This window comes from Branchiostoma belcheri, unplaced genomic scaffold, assembly GCF_001625305.1.
Source record: "Branchiostoma belcheri isolate BF01 breed outbred unplaced genomic scaffold, Haploidv18h27 scaffold6, whole genome shotgun sequence".
In the NCBI taxonomy this organism is placed as follows: domain Eukaryota; kingdom Metazoa; phylum Chordata; class Leptocardii; order Amphioxiformes; family Branchiostomatidae; genus Branchiostoma; species Branchiostoma belcheri.
In genome coordinates, this window is record NW_017804242.1 from 2,665,618 (window position 1) to 2,682,990 (window position 17,373).

Genomic DNA, 17,373 nt, shown 5'->3' on the forward strand with positions numbered 1-17,373 from the left:
AGTGATAACACTCCTATTCGCGAATAGGATGTCCCACTAGCCAAGATGGCGGACTAAGTTTGTTATTTTCCGTGCGTATCTAAAATCTGGCCGTCGATTTGATCCATGTGTACACTTGATGTCTATCAGATAGCACGTGAATATCAAACATGAAAGGAAGATTCAGCACTGTTGATTTGAGGGCCATCCTCACGGAAATCAAGGACAGGTAAGCCTCCAACGTGTATGACGTATGGATGAAGTGTCACCCCCCCCTCCCCCTCTCTGCAGCTCTGTCTGCTTCGTAACATGATTTGCTTACTGTGTTGTTCACGTAAATCTAATCCAAACAGAAATGTAATATCATCTTTGTGTTACTATATATGTTGGATTAAGGCTCTAAATGACCTTTTGTACTGCTATATACGTCGGACTTTACGTCCACATGTCACATATGCATGCAGAAATTTTTAACCTTTGACCTTCTCACATTTATTTTCCTATATCCCTTCAGTTTGCATATATCCTAACTTGCCAGAAGTCAAGAAAACTGCTGGAAGACTGATGTGTTATTGTGATCTCACTGATCTGGAAACAATCTGTGTTTCAGTGTCCTGGGCATGAGGGTCGCCAATGTTTATGATATCGACAACAAGACTTATCTCATCAAGCTGGTCAAGTAAGTAAAAGTACACTTGCCATTCCAGCATAAATCTGCTATGAATGATGTTATGTTTTTCTGTTCTGTTAGACTAAAATGTTTGCAAATTTCATACAAACTTTCCCCAAGGAGGTTCCATACCTTGCTTCCATCATGCTTTATTGATATGACTCAACCTTATGTAACATTGTCTTTTTGTTCGACAGAACTGATGAGAAGAAGATGCTCCTGCTTGAGTCAGGCACCCGCCTGTATTCCACTTCTTTTGACTGGCCCAAGAACATGATGCCCTCTGGTTTCAGCATGAAGGTGAGGAGTTATTACGAAGTTCGGCTAGTTTTACAAGATGTTCATGCTTAACTTTCAATCAAATAGAGTACTAGTATTCTGCTCTTAAAAGAACATTCTGCTTTCAAAATCTATCCAGTTGTTTGAGTAACTGTTTTCTTGAGTGTGCAAGCTTTCACATCCGCCATATTGTTTTACATTGTACAATGTATGTCTGTTAAACATGCTGCTTCTTAATCAACTTACCTGCCAACACCTAGATGCCAAGATTCATATGATAATTATTATGACATCCATGAAAAGCCTCTATATATGATAATTATTATGACATCCATGAAAAGCCTCTATTGTACTCTATTTTTTAAAGAAGGACTAAATGTCATAACTAGTCGGTACAATGATGAAATGCACATGACCAAAGGTTTGTATGTTTTGATGCTGTTACAGCTGAGGAAACACCTGCGGACGAGGCGCCTGATCAGTATTCAGCAGCTGGGGTCAGACAGGATTGTAGACATGCAGTTTGGAGAGAATGAGGCTGCGTACCACCTCATCGTGGAACTCTACGATAGGGTACTCACTCTCTTGCTATCTGGTTTATCATCTATTGTTCCCCATCATGCAGGGGTCACTGGATACTTCTGTCCTATGGGACAACACTATGAAGTTTGAAATAATGTTTTCCTTGAGTCTATGTTATCCATCCACTTCTTTCTCAGCCTCATGGGATCTGTCAGTCCTTGTGACAGACATATTTGAAATGAACTTCTAACTATGAAAAACACAATGAATTGCTTACATGTATATTGGAAGTTTTTGGAGCTTTGATCTTGTCAGGCATATAGATATCTAAACATGAAAACAGCTGAATTACAATTGCTGAAATTGAAAGACAGAGTAAAATTATGTTGTACATTTCCCAGGGAAACCTGATCCTGACAGACTATGAGTACACCATCCTGAACCTGCTCAGGACCAGGACTGAAGGGGAGGACGTCAGGTTCGCCGTAAGGGAAAAGTACCCACTGGAGCTGGCCAGGCCCCCACAGCCTCTCATCAGCTTAGAAGGGTAAGAACAGGGTTTGACCAAGAACTATAACACACTCAATGTTTTAAATCAGTTAATTGTAGGGTTTTGCAGTACATGGTTTAGATGACTGAGCATCATCTGTGTGTTTGCTACCTATGAAGAGAACTTGGAATGACCTTGGCATGTTCTCTGTGTTTTGCAGACTAAGGGAAGTGATGGTTGAGGCAAAGTCTGGAGACAGCCTGAAGAAGATCCTGAATTCCAAGCTTGGTATGATTACGGATTCAATGACCTCCCCTCAATCTGTAACTCTCATAGCTCTTATATTTTTAGTAGGCTGGAAAAGTTGAGAAATTCTGAATGTAAGACAAAGTGCTATGTGTTTACTTAATTCACAATATCATATATGTATTGGTCTAATAAGAGTTGTTCTATCAACAGTGTATGGACCTGCAGTCTTGGACCATTGCCTGCTGAATGCAGGCTTTCCTGAAGGTGCCAAGGTTGGGAAAGACTTCAATGTCTCACAAGGTAAGTAAAATAATTGTAAAGGAAAATCTGTTTTTTCTTTGTTATTCTTTCTGGAAGTCTTTATACAACTGTGTCAATGCAGAAATCTGGAAAAATACTAGATTTGATAATCTAACCTATCAGACTATCAATGTCAGGTTAGACCCTTCTCAATGGCATGTTTAATGAATTCAATCATACTTTACACATTGGTTATACATGAAGATGAGCAGTTGCAACTTTGTGCCTTTTTTTTAATGCAGACCTGCCACAGCTCATGGCAGCCTTGGTGGAAGCTGAGAAGTTTTTGGAAGCCTCAGGTTCACACCCCTGCCAGGTACCAGTAGTTTTCTGATAGACATGGGTTGTGTACATACAGAACAGATGGCTTTCTTTGTTGATAAACTGGTAACTTTTCTGAGTATTGTACTTACAGGTTATCAACTGTTATTGATAAATGAATGTATATGTTGCTGTGTTATAGGGCTACATTGTGCAAAAGAGAGAAAAGAAACCAAAACAAGATGGAAACCCTGCAGAAGAGTTGCTAACGTGAGTACCTTTAATTAAAAGATAATCAACATCAAGCAAAGATATATTTCATGGTATCAGCATGAAGCCTTTTTAAGTCATGGACAGATTGTCACACACATGGTCATCAAGAATCAAACAGGGATGCTTTCTAAACTTTTGGTTATTTCATCTACTGGTATGTCTAGAACATACATGTAGTTCTAAATCTTACCTTTATATAGGTATGCTGAGTTCCATCCCTTCCAGTTCAAACAACATGAGAAGAGCCCATGTGTAGAGTTTCCTTCCTTCAACAAGGTAAGAGTCAGCTCTTAAAGAATAATTTGCATGTGTCATCAAGTCCATCATAAGCAGCCAAAACAGGCAAAGGTAGTCAGAGACAATTAACATCAGAACATAGGGGTGTCAGCACATAGAACTGTCAGAACATAGAAGTGTAACCACTTTGGAAATTCAAAAGACGTAACACAATTAAAAACAAACTGTTTGTTTCTGGTGTCCAGGCCGTGGATGAGTTTTTCTCCCAGCTGGAGTCACAGCGGCTGGACCTGAAGGCACTACAGCAGGAGAGGGTCGCCATCAAGAAACTGGAGAATGTGAAGAAGGATCACGAGCGCCGCCTAGAAACCTTGCAGAAAGTGCAGGATGAGGACAAACGGAAAGCTCAGTTAATTGAGCTGAACTTAGATTTGGTAAGAGGATTGTGCTCAAAAATTATTTTGTTCCTAGAACTAACTACTAGTATATATTGTAGAGCCAGCTACTGGAAGTTACTATGAAGTACAAAAGGGGCATCCTGATTAGTTGGCTTTATACATTTTCTAGAACAAGATGTACAAAAGTTAGGTGGGACAGATCCTAACCACTAGTAATTCAAGATAATTCAGGAAGCCAAGGATCTGATTGCATACTTCACAGAAGTCTAAAATCTCTGATTTCTTGTTATATGTGTAAGAGAAAGAGAAAAGCCCTTTTTGCCTGACCAGAATTATTTATCTTACAACACACCTGTACATGTAGGTAGACAAGGCCATCCTGGTTGTCCGCAGTGCCATAGCTAACCAGATTGACTGGTCAGAGATATGGGATATTGTGAAGGAGGCTCAGGCACAGGGAGACCCTGTAGCCTCCACCATCAAGTCACTCAAGCTGGACAGCAACCACATCACTCTGCTCCTCAGGTAGGGCTTCATGATGGATGGGAAGGGCTGGACTTTTGTGTACTCGTGATTTTACAGCACACACCAGAGTGATCACTGTTTATCATGTATGGAAAATGCATTTGCACATACATAATTATGTACTTTTGATCACTTTTCAGACTCACTCACTCACTCACTCACACAGAAGATTTAGATTGACAAACCTTAGTTCTTCTCTATTGTGAATATAAAAATATGCTTTTAACACACTTTAATGATGAAGCCATGACAGAATGATGAAGAGTAAAACTGTATGACACATGTTTTTGTCTGGTTACAGGAACCCGTTCTCTGGTTATGAGTCTGACAGTGAGGGGGATGAGGATGAGGCAGGGATGGGGAGGGAAGTGTCCACTGACCGGCCCATGAAGGTTGACATCGACCTGGCACTGTCAGCTTATGCTAATGCCAAGAAGTAAGTATCTGGTATATCACATTCTCTGACATGAATACAAATCAACCATGTTTTATGTATGTCAACACACTGTACCGGTATAACAGGTGAAGGGGATGCATGAGACCATTTTACATCACACATAGGAACTTGGAGATGTTGATGATCTGCTGTTTTCTTATGCAGGTATTATGATCAAAAGAGACATGCTGCAAAGAAGGAACAGAAAACAATAGATGCCTCTGAGAAGGTAAGATCAGTACTTTTCTCTTTGGTGCTTGAAGTGTTAATGTTGAAATTGGTTGCCTAAAGATGATGCACTCAACACAAAATGACACTGTCTTGTGTGTGTCTTTAGGCAGTGAAGAATGCAGAAAGAAAGACAAAGGAAACACTGAAAGAGGTGTCCACAGTAACCAAGATAAACAAGGCCAGAAAAACATACTGGTGAGTAACTGGTGAGGCAAAGAACTGGACAAGTAAACAGATTTATTTTGTGTGGACTATCATTTTTAAAAGATATTAAACATTCACTCATACAGCCATAATTTCTTTTTATCACTTGTTTTGCCATTACCCTATGGCAGGTTTGAGAAGTTCCTGTGGTTCATCACGTCTGAGAACTACCTGGTGATTGCCGGGCGGGACTCCCAGCAGAACGAACTCATCGTCAAGAGACATCTCAAGCCAGGTGGGTCAGCAATGGTCATCTCCAAGCAGATGTAAGGTCCACTCTGTTTAGCACAAGAGATTGAAGCTGGTGTGTTACGCTGAAAGGCGGTTATACCGGCTATACAGATACAGATACAGAGATTGACAATGTTGTAAAGACTAGCTAATAGTGAACTATAGTCAGTTTAGGTACTAAGTAAATTAACACGCTGAGATGATGATGGCTTCCTTCAAAAAACTTACGGGCAATGAGTTGAACTTCTTGACCTATAAATGCTTGTACTGTTCCCTGTTGCAGGTGACCTGTATGTCCATGCTGACCTGCATGGAGCCACCAGCTGTGTCATTCAGAACCATACAAGTAAGGACACAACAAAGCTGTATGATTTTCTCCTTATACGTGTGCCTTTAGCACTCTTGTATTATCAGAATCAATATTGTATTTTAGAAGACCTTAATACATTGTAATCTGTCAAGCATTGTCACTCTGCATCAATGTTTGTACAAGTTGTTGGTTTGAAACCTGGACTCATGTCATGGAAGTGAACCAGACACAACAGTCTTCAAAATGTCAACCATACCCTGCCCTTTCCTCATACCCTAGGACTTAGGTCTGCTTCTCATTATATGCTTCAGTGTGTTAGATATTTCATATGTTAAGCTCTAAGACTGCTGTACCCTCCCAGGTAGCTCAGTGCCACCCAAGAGTCTGAATGAGGCTGGGACCTTTGCCATCTGCCACAGTGCAGCATGGGACGCCAAGGTGGTGACGAGTGCTTGGTATGTGCACCATGACCAGGTATGGAAAACCATTCATTCTGTGTGTGTTGTTTTTAAACCAGACCAAAAATGCTTTTATAAAAGTACATCATGTACATGTACATTTCCTTCATGCTTTATAAGCTTCTGTTTTTTCTATCTTCTGTTCTAAAATATTGGCTTGGGAAGAAATGGTATGCATTTTGGCCCTCCAGCAGCTATTGTAGGGCATACTTTTGTTGGATCTCTATGCTTTTTGTGTCTTACCCACTATCAAGTTGTCGTTTGGCGGGTATGCACATGAAAATCCTGCTTCATAAGCATCATGTGTCAATTTTGTCTTAAGGTCTCTAAGACTGCCCCGACTGGAGAATACCTGACCACAGGAAGCTTCATGATCAGAGGTGGGTGGAAATTGTGTACAGCTGCCTCTGCAGCTCTAATCAACTTCCATAGATTGCATGATGTGTAGTGCTTTTGCTGCTGTCCATACAAATTTTGTCAAAGATTTAACAAAACCTCACCCTCTACAGGTAAGAAGAACTACCTGCCCCCATCCCACTTGATCCTGGGCTTTGGATTCATCTTCAAGGTGAGCAGTACTTTGTGTACATGCACTTCTGGAAATGCATAGCTTTTCTTTAAAAAGTGCACAAGTTTTGCCTACATACAGGAGAAAATAGGATGATACGGATGTGTTCTTTATAAGTCAAATACTACCACTCATTGCCTTGTTGTGTTCTGACTAGGTTGAGGACTCTTGTATCTGGAGACACAAAGATGAGAGGAAAGTCCGTGTAGCAGAGGAAGATGAGGAATCAGTGGCAGACTCACAGGCAGTTAGTACTGTTGGTTAATTTAGGTTTGCAGTAGAAGGGACAGGAGGGGCTTGTGGTGTTAACTGCTTCATCCAATATGTCCAATTTACATTGCACATCCACTGTTTTAATACACTGTTTCAACAACAACTTCCTTTCTCACATCTCTAGACTGAAGGTAACCCTGAGGTAGATGTGCAGGATGACGTCCAGAGTGGCAGCAGCGGCACAGAATCTGGGGAAGAGGCAGCCCCAGAGGCTGCTGGGAAAGAGGGAATACACCCAGGGGATGAGGTGGATCCAGAGGCTACTGGTGATTCTAGTCATCTATTGTTTACAAAGCTTTAGTTTAACTTTTCATGCCTGAGATTTAAAAACGAAGCTAGCGTTTAACTGTATCAATAATGTCCTGGTGTAACTAAGATGTGCTATTGTGAATTTCACCAATCAAATTCTAACCTTTGCAAATTGATTTTAATTCAGAGTCTGTGCATTTTTCATTAAGCCTATCTTGAATCTTGATGAACATACATTTTGTTCAGTCACTGTAGTAGTAGAGGAGGAGGCAAAGAACATTCAGGAAGAAGAGGAGGAGGCAGAAGAGGACAGTCTGTTCCCTGATACAGGCCTCACCTTCCAGCATGTGGGTGGTGGAAAGTAAGTTATGCCGTTTACAAATAGGGTACTACTGTGTGTGTTTCTCCATTTCATGCTTTTTTGGTTTGTGCATCCTTGTAACTCAAGTTTCTGTGTTTATGTAGGGTAGATAAAGCATCTTTTCTTGATTAACATGTTATTTTGGATGTCATTGTTAGTGTCATTTTCCTAACTCATTTAGAAGGAGAAGTCTGTAGTATACATATACTAGTACTGTACTCTGTTATTGCATTGTTTTGTCCATTTTGTTTGAATGTTGTTATGTTCTTCTTGTTCATGTCTTTATATTGTTTGTTTGCTTGTTTGTTTTGTGTTGTTTTGTTTTGTTTTGTTTTGTTTTCCCCACTCAGCAACAGGATTAGTCACAACACATGTCTTCCAGACAACTTATTGCAAATATTGGACAATTTCTTATAGCTTTTAACAAAACTTAACTCAGCCATGATGTATTTCTGATATCAATACACTTGGTTCTGTCTCACTGATAAGTGATGAAGAGGCCATAAATGGAATAAATGAATCAGAAGGCTCAAAAGAGGAGGAAGGAGTTGAAGATGGGACAGAGGAAGTGGAGGAACAAAATGGAAACATGGAAAATGGGGAAAGGTAGAGAGAAATGAGCAGCAAAAAAAAGCTCACAACAGGCCCAAATCTAAGTAATCTTATTACCAATCTGTTAGCATTGTGAGATTCAAGTTCATGTATCAAATCCAACACAGAAGATGTCAATGGGTGATGAACAAGAGGGAATGGAAACTTGAGGGCAATGAATCCTAAAGAATGTTTAGAAAAATTTTATCTCTGATTCTACAGAATATTTTGGCAATTTTTGATGACAAAATTCCTATGTGACTTTTCATCAAGGTTCAACACAAATAAAAAGACTTATAGGCCCATTTTTGATTGCTTGTATCATAAATTGAACAAGTGATGCAGCAATGCTCTCGTCTTACTTTGCTTAAGATTCAAGTTGACTTTTGTTACAATGGATACAACTCAGTGATATTCCAGTGATCACAAGAAAACATTAAATTTTGAAATCTAAAAAAATGCTACATAATTTATATAAAACCCCAAATAGAACTTAAAAATAAATGTGCAGAATAAATTAAGACAATTGATGATCTCCTGTTTATGCAAACATAATAACAATCCAATGGCTTCCAGAATACAATGTATCAGACAGATCAAAGATATTGTCAATGAGCAACATTCAGGCATAAATGTTACACATGGGAAACATGGTTGTTTGGTATCTTACAATTCTCTGTGTATCACCACTGACAGGTTTGAGCTGCACAGAGCCCCTAGTGAGACAACAGAGGACGACACAAAGATCTACCTGGGTGATGATGAGATGTTAGATCTCAACCAGGTAAATTCTCCTGACTGGTGCAAGACTGCAGCAGGATTTTGAATGTTTTATGGTGTGCCAGGGCAGAATATGTATGTGAATGAGACAGCTACATGAAATTTAAGTTGGATGCCTTTCAATGCTACTTTTGAATTGTTCAGAGTTTCTGATACACTTATTTCTTTTTTTTTTTTTCAGTTAACTGGCAATCCTCGTCATCATCTTTCTGCAAAACAAAGAAAGTATGTCAGTTGGTAACCATATACATGTAGATTAGTTTAAAAGGTTGTACATGTAGTTGTGTAACCTGTACTTATGGGTAATGAAAGTATGGGTACTGAAAACAGTTGTGAAGACTTGCATGGCAGCATACAGATTTTTCAGAACTGTGAATAGTCACCTGTAAATTTTAATAAAACTTGAAAAAGATTGCTTTTGGACCTGTTGCCAAATCTGATGGATGATTAATATTGCTAGTGGCTGATTTTTTTGGATGACATGTCCTGTAACTTCTGTTCCTTCTGCTGCACAGAGAGCTGCGACGTAAGAAGAAGCAGACCCCCCACGGAGATGAGGAGAGTGAGGATACCCAGTACTTTGCAGACAGGTCAGGCCAGGAGGAGAACCAGGCTCCACAGCAGGGGGGGTTCACGGAGAATGTGGTGAGAATGACAAACTTCAGACTGGGATTTATCCTACAAGTACTATAGCTACGTTACTCTGTTGTTTGATTTCTTTTTCTCTTTGTCAACAATAGACTTATAATGTGAATGAAATACTTTCTGTAGGAACAAAAGGACTCACAGCTCCCTCAACCCAAGAGAGGACAAAGGGTAAGTGAATGAAATAAGCATATTGTAGTTGTTACTGAGCCTAATGAATTAGCAATGCATCATTATGGTCAGTCACCATTCAGCAAAGTGCCTTCATGGCCCTCTCCCCACCTGGGGAACTGTAAGTGGTAATTTCTCAGAGGTTTGTGGAGTGAGAGTGGTTTATTCAATCTTCCATCTTCATCATACTAACGTAGCTATTTGGCACAAAAATTTGTACTAGCTATGGGTTTAGGCTAGCCTCCTTCGCAGTCTTGTTGGGCGTGGGCGTAATTTTTTCTCTGAGCGACGCGAGTAATATGCCGCCGCGAGGGACGATTTGCTGCCGAGGGACTTTTGCCACGGAGAGAAGGTTTCCACGCTCCAACAAGACTGCTTGCAATCGGCAAGTAGAAAGGACCTCGGATTAAGCCAGCCTTTCATAGAGGCTATTAACATGTTCGTGCAGGTCCAATTCACATGTTCGCGCAGGTCCAATTCACATGTCCGCGCAAGGGTAATTCACAGATACGCTCGCCTTTGTCAACGGTTGGTTTTATTAGCTTGCGTTACGTTATAGTCGAAGGTTCCAACAGAAAAAGAGTGAACATTGGTAATGTTACAACAAAGTCATTGCTGTGCATATTTAAGCGTCCCATGCAAACAAACCAAGACAAACTTTGCAGTATTATTTTTGCTGGTGAAATGTGCCATTCTTTCTATTACGCAACTTGCTGCGGAGCGGTGCGTTACCCTCCCATGAGCAGTGAGATCAACCCGCCACCAAACAACATGGCGGCACTTTGTTTATCTGTCCACGTCTCCCAGCAATATCACAGTTAAGCTTACGGGTTCCTGTGGTAGTGATTTGTTCAAAGTTGTTTTTCGTAGCAGCAACGTCTCCGGGATTTTGTTGAGTGGATAGGGCTCGGTTTTCGGGAATGGTTGGCGTTCTACCGACGGGTTGATCGGCGACCGCTAGAAAGTTACAAGGTTTGGCTTGTCGAGCAACGGGGCGTGAACACCACCCTGCACTGGTGGCGTTTATGGCAGGAAGTTCACACATCCATGCCAATCGCTCCTAAGTGTTTTTTGATAGCCCTTTCTACTCGCCGATTGCAAGCAGTCTTGTTGGAGCGCGGAAACCTCTCCGTGGCAAAAGTCCCTCGGCAGCAAATCGTCCCTCGCGGCAGCATATTACTCGCGGCGCTCAGAGAAAAAATTACGCCCACGCCCAACAAGACTGCGAAGGAGGCTAGGTTTAGGCAGGAATATGTATAAGTCATTTACATATGCATTTATGACAATGAGGTTCCTATTTGCCTCTATTAAAAAGCATGCAAACTCATGAATGATTAATTTGTGTCCAGGCAAAACAAAAGAAGATGAAGAAGAAGTACAGGGACCAGGATGAGGAGGAGAGACAGATGAGGATGGAGCTTCTTAGGGTGAGATGGACATGTGGAATAATTCTGTACTCAACTATTGTATCAAACTTTTATCTACAATGGTACATGCTACCATTATGGGATTCTTCGTGGTCAAACTCTTCTGTTCTTTTTGCCATAGGATTATAGATATACATGTACATGAATGATGACATTGACCTGTGTGTTTTTATTGTATCTGATTGTAAAAGCTTATATAATGTATGGTTTGGTACATCCATCCTTGCTCCATCCTTGTGACCACAGTCTGAGGGTAACCCAGATAAGGATGATAAGAAGAAGAAAGGAAAGAAGAACAAGCAGAAGGAGCAGCATCAGCAGAGACCACAGTCTGCACAACAAAGGAAACAAGGTTGGGAGAGATTTTTACTCAAGCACATCCTGCATGTAAACTCCTTACAGGTTCTGTCCTTGGTGGGAATAGCAATTGTTTAGAAGTGCACCAAACTTGAATTGCTACCATACATGTGCATATACTTTCTTTTCTGTAGGAAAGGAAGGACAGGCATCTCATGCATTCAAGGATTCTATGGTCATTCATGAAGATGATGCCACCGTGCCAATACAGGCCCATGTGCAAGGTAAAACTGTTAAGCACTGTTTCATTCTTGCATCACAACTACTACAATCTGTGACTTGAATTTGACACTGAAATGTTCACCTGCCACTTTTTTGTTAAATTATTCACAGTCACTTCAGATAAGTGATAGGTCTCACACATTATTGTATTAGACTATTTAGATACCTTCAAGATTTCTCCATTGATGTATTCTGCAGAAGGAGAAATTCCCAAGGAAGAGCCAGAATCAGATGAAGAGAAGGATGCCATCCTGGCAGGGGAAAACATCAAGCTTGTAGAGGTCATTATTTTCTTTGTTTGCTTGCTTGCTGCACTCGACCCCATTGTAATTAAAGATATATAGTCATACCTACATACATGTCCATAGTAACAGACAAAGCACAAGTTTTGATCATGTTGGCAAGAAGTCTTGACTGAGCTTGGTGTAAGATTCAGAGTTCTGGATGTTCTCTCTGTCTGCAGGCTGAGTCAGTTCTGGACACACTGACGGGCTGTCCACACCCGGAGGACATCCTACTCTTTGCCATTCCAGTTTGTGCTCCGTATTCTGCCATGAACAACTTCAAGTAAGATTTTCTCTTGTTGATGCATAGCTACTCTTTATAGTATAGACAGAATGATACAAACTATTTTTTCACACTTCATACATACAGAAAATTCAAAGTGATCATCATGCACTTAGACAGACCGTCCATTACAAAATCTCAGTCCTTACATTTCCATCATAACAAAGAAACAAGAGGCAGAAACATGTTAGATTTATTATGGTACTCAATCTACATCATATGTTTGTCTGCTACTCTTCTTTTTCAGTGGCCTGTATTTCACCCTACAGAGCAAATATGTATTTTTTTTTGTGAAGATTAATAGATTTGTACTTCTTTTGTAACAGGTACAAGGTTAAGTTGGTCCCTGGTTCTAACAAGAAAGGAAAAGGTAAGCATGGATGTAAGATAGGAAACAAAGCTGTTATACCCCCAGTAGTTTTTACATTATCTAGCAGTAATGATTGTCCTGTTTTTAGTGAGTCCAACCCATGTGCTAAAAAAAGGAATGTTGTCTTTTTGCCATCTTTTTTCCACTTAAAGTTACAAACCTTCTAACCCAAAAAACTGTATGCTGTAGTCAAGTTCTCTATGAAGAATTTAACTTTAATTAATTACATTGGGGTGTGATATGAATCCTCTGTACCTTGTCATTTCACAGTGGCAAAGACAGCATTGGGCATGTTCACATATTCCAAGGAAGCTAGTTCTATGGAAAAGGACCTCTTCAAAAGTGTGAAGGTATGTCAACAGCCCTTACTACCAGTACTTCTTGTCCACTGAGTGTCAGGTGTGTTGAGCAAATGGTATGTTCACTCTAGAACCAGCTGTAACGCTTACAAATAGGCTCAGTAAGAAAGCTCCCCAGCAAATTGTACCTGTTTTCTGTAGTGAGACAATAGCTTTGTGCACTTATTCTTGAGCAGTGTCTAACTTTTGCAATTAGTCTTTGACCCCTTCAAGATTTGTTCAGCAACCTTGCCATGGTCTGAATGTGTTTTTCCTGTCATACAGGATGCAGATCTGTCCCGGGGCATCCCTGGGAAAGTAAAGATGTCAGCTGCCAACCTGAACCAGCTCAAACAGAAGAAGAGATGACGAGTTCAGAACCAGCGTGTTGGAGGGCAGAACAGTTGCTGTCAGAACTAGTGTTTGGAAACAAAAGATTGGAAAAAGTCTTTGTGTCAAACTTAAGCAAGTAACAATAAGGTGCAAACTTGTCAAATTTCAAAGTTCAGAAAAAAAAACATTTATCAAGAACATCAGAAAGTATATCAAACATCACAACTTTGCATTTGCCAACACTTACAATGTTATTACTGGTGTAAGGCAATTAAGCCCTGTAACAATGCAACTGTCAAATCTCATTGTAAATCATACTCATGTTTATGAACTTAAACACTATTAGACAGAGGCATTGGTGAAGGTTACTCATTCAGGGTAGTAATAATAATAAGAAAGTAGTTTAGTCTTCTGAAACTAGATGAATTTTTAATCAGTACACTTTTCATTTTTACTTATTAAAAATCCATCCAGTTTGAGAAGAATAAACTACTTTATTATTATTATTAGACAGATAACATCTGAATAGTTTTCTGTTACAATATGAAAATACAGGACTTTGGCAGCCATGTTCCACAAAGCGTGGTCAGAAACAGATAAAATGTAAAAGCTATTGGACTCTATAAAAGGACTGAAGGAAATAACCCCAATTTATTGATTAGTTCCACACAGTTATTATATGCTGAACAGATATTTTCACACAGGAATATTATATAAATAAAGCAAGCACAAAGTCTGTTGTGCCATGGAATCATTTCACTGGATTGGCTATTTATATCTCTTTCACTCTCTTCATTCTTAGTATTTAAGGTTTGTACCTCTATAAATCTTAATAATATAAAAGACAGCATTCAAGATTCATTTTGCAACACATTTACACGCTTTCAAACAAAATGCTAGTTCCCAAGTAATGTCTAGGACTAGTTAGTTTTAGATTAGTTCAATATCATATATATATAAAACATCACACCCCAGAGCCTGTTAAAATGGAAATGCAAAGGTAAGCAGGGTTTGTGTTATCATTTGAGGACAGTCAGAGCTCTACACTTTCCACACAACAAGAAACTAATACAATGTATTATCTGCATAGCACCATCGGCAAGTGTAAGAATTGTCCTTCAGGATAATGTTATGTACATGTACCTGATTCAAGGTACAACAATTTACATGTATGTCATACATGACTTCTTTTTATGTCTGGCCAGTGGAATTTTTTCCTATTTTGTGCAGACTTATCTTGACATTGCAGTGCCATTGTAATTTTGCCAAGGAGGAATGACATCCTTGATGAAAAAAGTCCCTGTCCCTGAAATCATGAGCAGCAGTATAAGAACACCCCAAAGGCATAGTTGTTTTCCAAGAAGGATTTAAGAATTACCGTAGTGTTAAGCTAATATATTCTGCATTGGTTTAAGGCAATACTAGCTGACTGCAAACTTCTTCTTCCCCTTGTCATTGATGACACAGATGTGGTTGATCTCCCTGAAGTGTTCGTTGTAGTCAATGCCGTAGCCTACTATAAACTTGTTGGGGACTTCAAAGCCGATGTAGTCTGGTCTGTATCCACAACTGTCTGGTGTCCTCTTCACCAACAAACTGAGAACAAAACAGGTAAATGAACAGGTAAATGAATGATAAGTTATTCTCCAAGCATATGCAGTACAATGTATCCCGCTCAGTGTATTATACATGCTTATGCAGCATTTAGTACATCTTTGATGTAGTGTACTTTTTTTACTCTTCACCTTCTCCTATATAGGGAAAGGGGAAGAGAGAAATGAGCACCAATAGATAGATATTAGATAGTAAAAACCCAAAAATGTGAAAACACCTATTGTAAGAGCTAGCTGATGTTACATACCTTGCAACTTTAATCATCTTAGGTTGATAGTCCTGTATAATAGGCAGGAGTTGCTGCATGGATGTGCCTGTGTCAATCAGGTCCTCCACAATGAGCACATTCTTTCCTAATGGGAGCAGAAGAACAAAAGCAGAGTTAAGTCCCTGCCTCACCTAGATAAAATCCATTGTTTTCATCATAGAAAACAAAAGACTAGTCTGCTGTTGATAAGCATTTGTGTTTTATCACAGATCACAACCTACTGCTGAAGTGAACTGATTAAGGGAATAACTTATGCACAGTTCAAAACTGACAGGTGTTGTTATTGCTGGTTGTTGCTATGTTCTACTTGAATTTTTTTCATAAAAATGTCTAAGAATCACATAACATTGCATAAACATTACCAGGCAGTACATAGTGTGTCAACAAACTGAGAATGTAGGCCAATGTAGCACAATAACTCAACATGGCAACCAGTCATGCATTCCTGACCATCAAAACAAGCTGGTGTTGGTACTGAAATTGGTTCAGGGCTATCCTACCACTTTAGGTAGCTTCCATAGATTCAATTTTAATGATTGCTTCTCTGGATTTTTTTTTTTTTTTTTTTTTTTACAAAATTTGCTTTGAGCTAATCCTGGCCCAGTGTAGCTCGGATATGGCCTTATACATGTATTAATATTTTTGTGGAGGGGGGGGTGTTTGAAGAATTAATGAAATTGTGTCCTTGGTTAAGCCAGTTAAGTCCTGGTGCGCCAGCCACTTTCATTTTATGTTAATGCTATACTTTATGTCATCTTTATGTTTACATTTGTATTATGTTTTATGAGCAGCGGATTTACATAAGCACAACAAGTGCTTCCTATCCAATGCTCAACAATCCATGTGAATAAAATAAAAATAAAATAATAAAAATAAGCATTATTAGTAACTGTTAACGTTAACGTTACATCAAATACATACATGGTCAAGTATAATATTCTGCTGATATTGGACTTTAGTAGGGCTATCTTTCATTCTTTTGTATCATCACACTGGTTTCCCCAAAATAACAATAGAAAGTGCTGTGATTGCAGTATCAGGACTGTGCATTCACGAAATATCAAGGGCATTGTACCAAAATACTCGGAAAGCGAATGTGGAGAATTTGAACAATGTAAAAGGGGTCAGGAGGGATTGCAGGGGTAGAGGGGTTGAGATTGGGGTCAGGCAAAACTTTCCCTACAAATCTGTGAAAAATAAATAGTTACAAGCTCTTGACTTGGAGATAAAGAAGCCAATATTTAAGGGAACGTCATATTTTTTCGGCCTTCCCCGCGATATTTCCTGGTCGGTCGCGTTTGGCGCGCAATGACGGTGCGATGGGACAACAGATATTAAAGACCGAAACAATCAACGCTGGCGCTAAATTTAGTTAGAATTGATTTTTACTCTGCCATGACTACACATATGAAATTTTTGCATCATTACATTTACGTATGATTTATTCAACTTCTCTTAAGTGTGTAAGATCTTGCGACAGCGAAGAAACAAGTTAATGGCAACAGGTCAACACTTACCCGCCAAATTGCCCAGGCCCTTTGCACCTGTTACGGTGACGTTGCCCGTGGACTTGTCGTTCTTGTAGCTCTTGACGCTGATGAAGTCGAGCGCCAGGGGGAACCAGGGGGTGAAGGTGCCGTTGATGCCGCTCACGGCCCGGGTCAGGTCGGAGAAGAAGCGCGCTCCGCCCTTCAGCACGCAGAGCGCCACCACGGGGGTGTCGCAGCCGAAGTCCCGCAGGATGTGCTGCACCATCCGCTCGATCCGGTCCTGTATCAGCCCGTGGGGGATCACCACCCCCTCCAGGTACTCCGTGTACACGGGCGGGATGCACAGCGACGTGGCGGGAAGGTATTTGTCGTCCTCTATCGTAATGAAGTCACCCATGGTGTGTTTCCTGTCCCGCCGTACGTACGAGTGATACCACGATATTACAATAACACTGCGTGACCCTTGACCCCTCCAAGGGCGATCGGGCCAACGGACGGTCCCACTCCAAAAGTTCAAAGGCATGGAAAATTCGAAGCACAGAACGCCTTTGAAATGTAAGAAATTCACGCAATTCTTTTAATCAGACGTAAAAATCATCCACGAGCAGTTTGCAACATTCTCACATTAGGCCATGTTGATTTGATTATATGGATGACATCCACGCGCGCATGAATTTTCGGCCGTTTCCAAAAAAA

General features: G+C 40.1%; 2 protein-coding genes across 3 annotated transcripts; one reads left to right on the forward strand and one right to left on the reverse strand.

The window, feature by feature from the left end:
• The first annotated feature begins 18 nt into the window (after positions 1–18).
• On the forward strand, positions 19–14,064 carry LOC109482603 (nuclear export mediator factor Nemf-like). 2 transcript variants are annotated; one of them, XM_019785394.1, is made up of 35 exons: positions 19–208; positions 590–658; positions 847–949; positions 1,376–1,501; positions 1,852–1,997; positions 2,161–2,228; positions 2,400–2,489; positions 2,732–2,805; positions 2,953–3,020; positions 3,224–3,299; positions 3,506–3,694; positions 4,023–4,183; positions 4,485–4,619; positions 4,785–4,848; positions 4,957–5,045; positions 5,186–5,289; positions 5,569–5,631; positions 5,957–6,069; positions 6,376–6,433; positions 6,563–6,621; positions 6,779–6,868; positions 7,019–7,160; positions 7,390–7,504; positions 8,792–8,879; positions 9,057–9,100; positions 9,391–9,520; positions 9,647–9,691; positions 11,041–11,118; positions 11,365–11,470; positions 11,610–11,699; positions 11,896–11,978; positions 12,161–12,264; positions 12,591–12,634; positions 12,905–12,984; positions 13,258–14,064. In XM_019785394.1, the coding sequence occupies exons 1-35, from the start codon at positions 150–152 to the stop codon at positions 13,339–13,341; spliced, it is 3,237 nt and encodes a 1,078-aa protein (XP_019640953.1). In that variant the 5' UTR covers positions 19–149; the 3' UTR covers positions 13,342–14,064. The 2 variants fall into 2 exon arrangements, with proteins under 2 accessions (XP_019640953.1, XP_019640954.1); XM_019785395.1 differs by having other exon boundaries at positions 11,899–11,978.
• Positions 14,065–14,412: 348 nt separating this feature from the next.
• On the reverse strand, positions 14,413–17,147 carry LOC109482604 (hypoxanthine-guanine phosphoribosyltransferase-like). Its single transcript, XM_019785396.1, has 3 exons — positions 16,705–17,147; positions 15,167–15,272; positions 14,413–14,901 (listed from the first exon to the last, which is right to left on the reverse strand). The coding sequence occupies exons 1-3, from the start codon at positions 17,072–17,074 to the stop codon at positions 14,727–14,729; spliced, it is 651 nt and encodes a 216-aa protein (XP_019640955.1). The 5' UTR covers positions 17,075–17,147; the 3' UTR covers positions 14,413–14,726.
• Between the last annotated feature and the right edge of the window lie 226 nt (positions 17,148–17,373).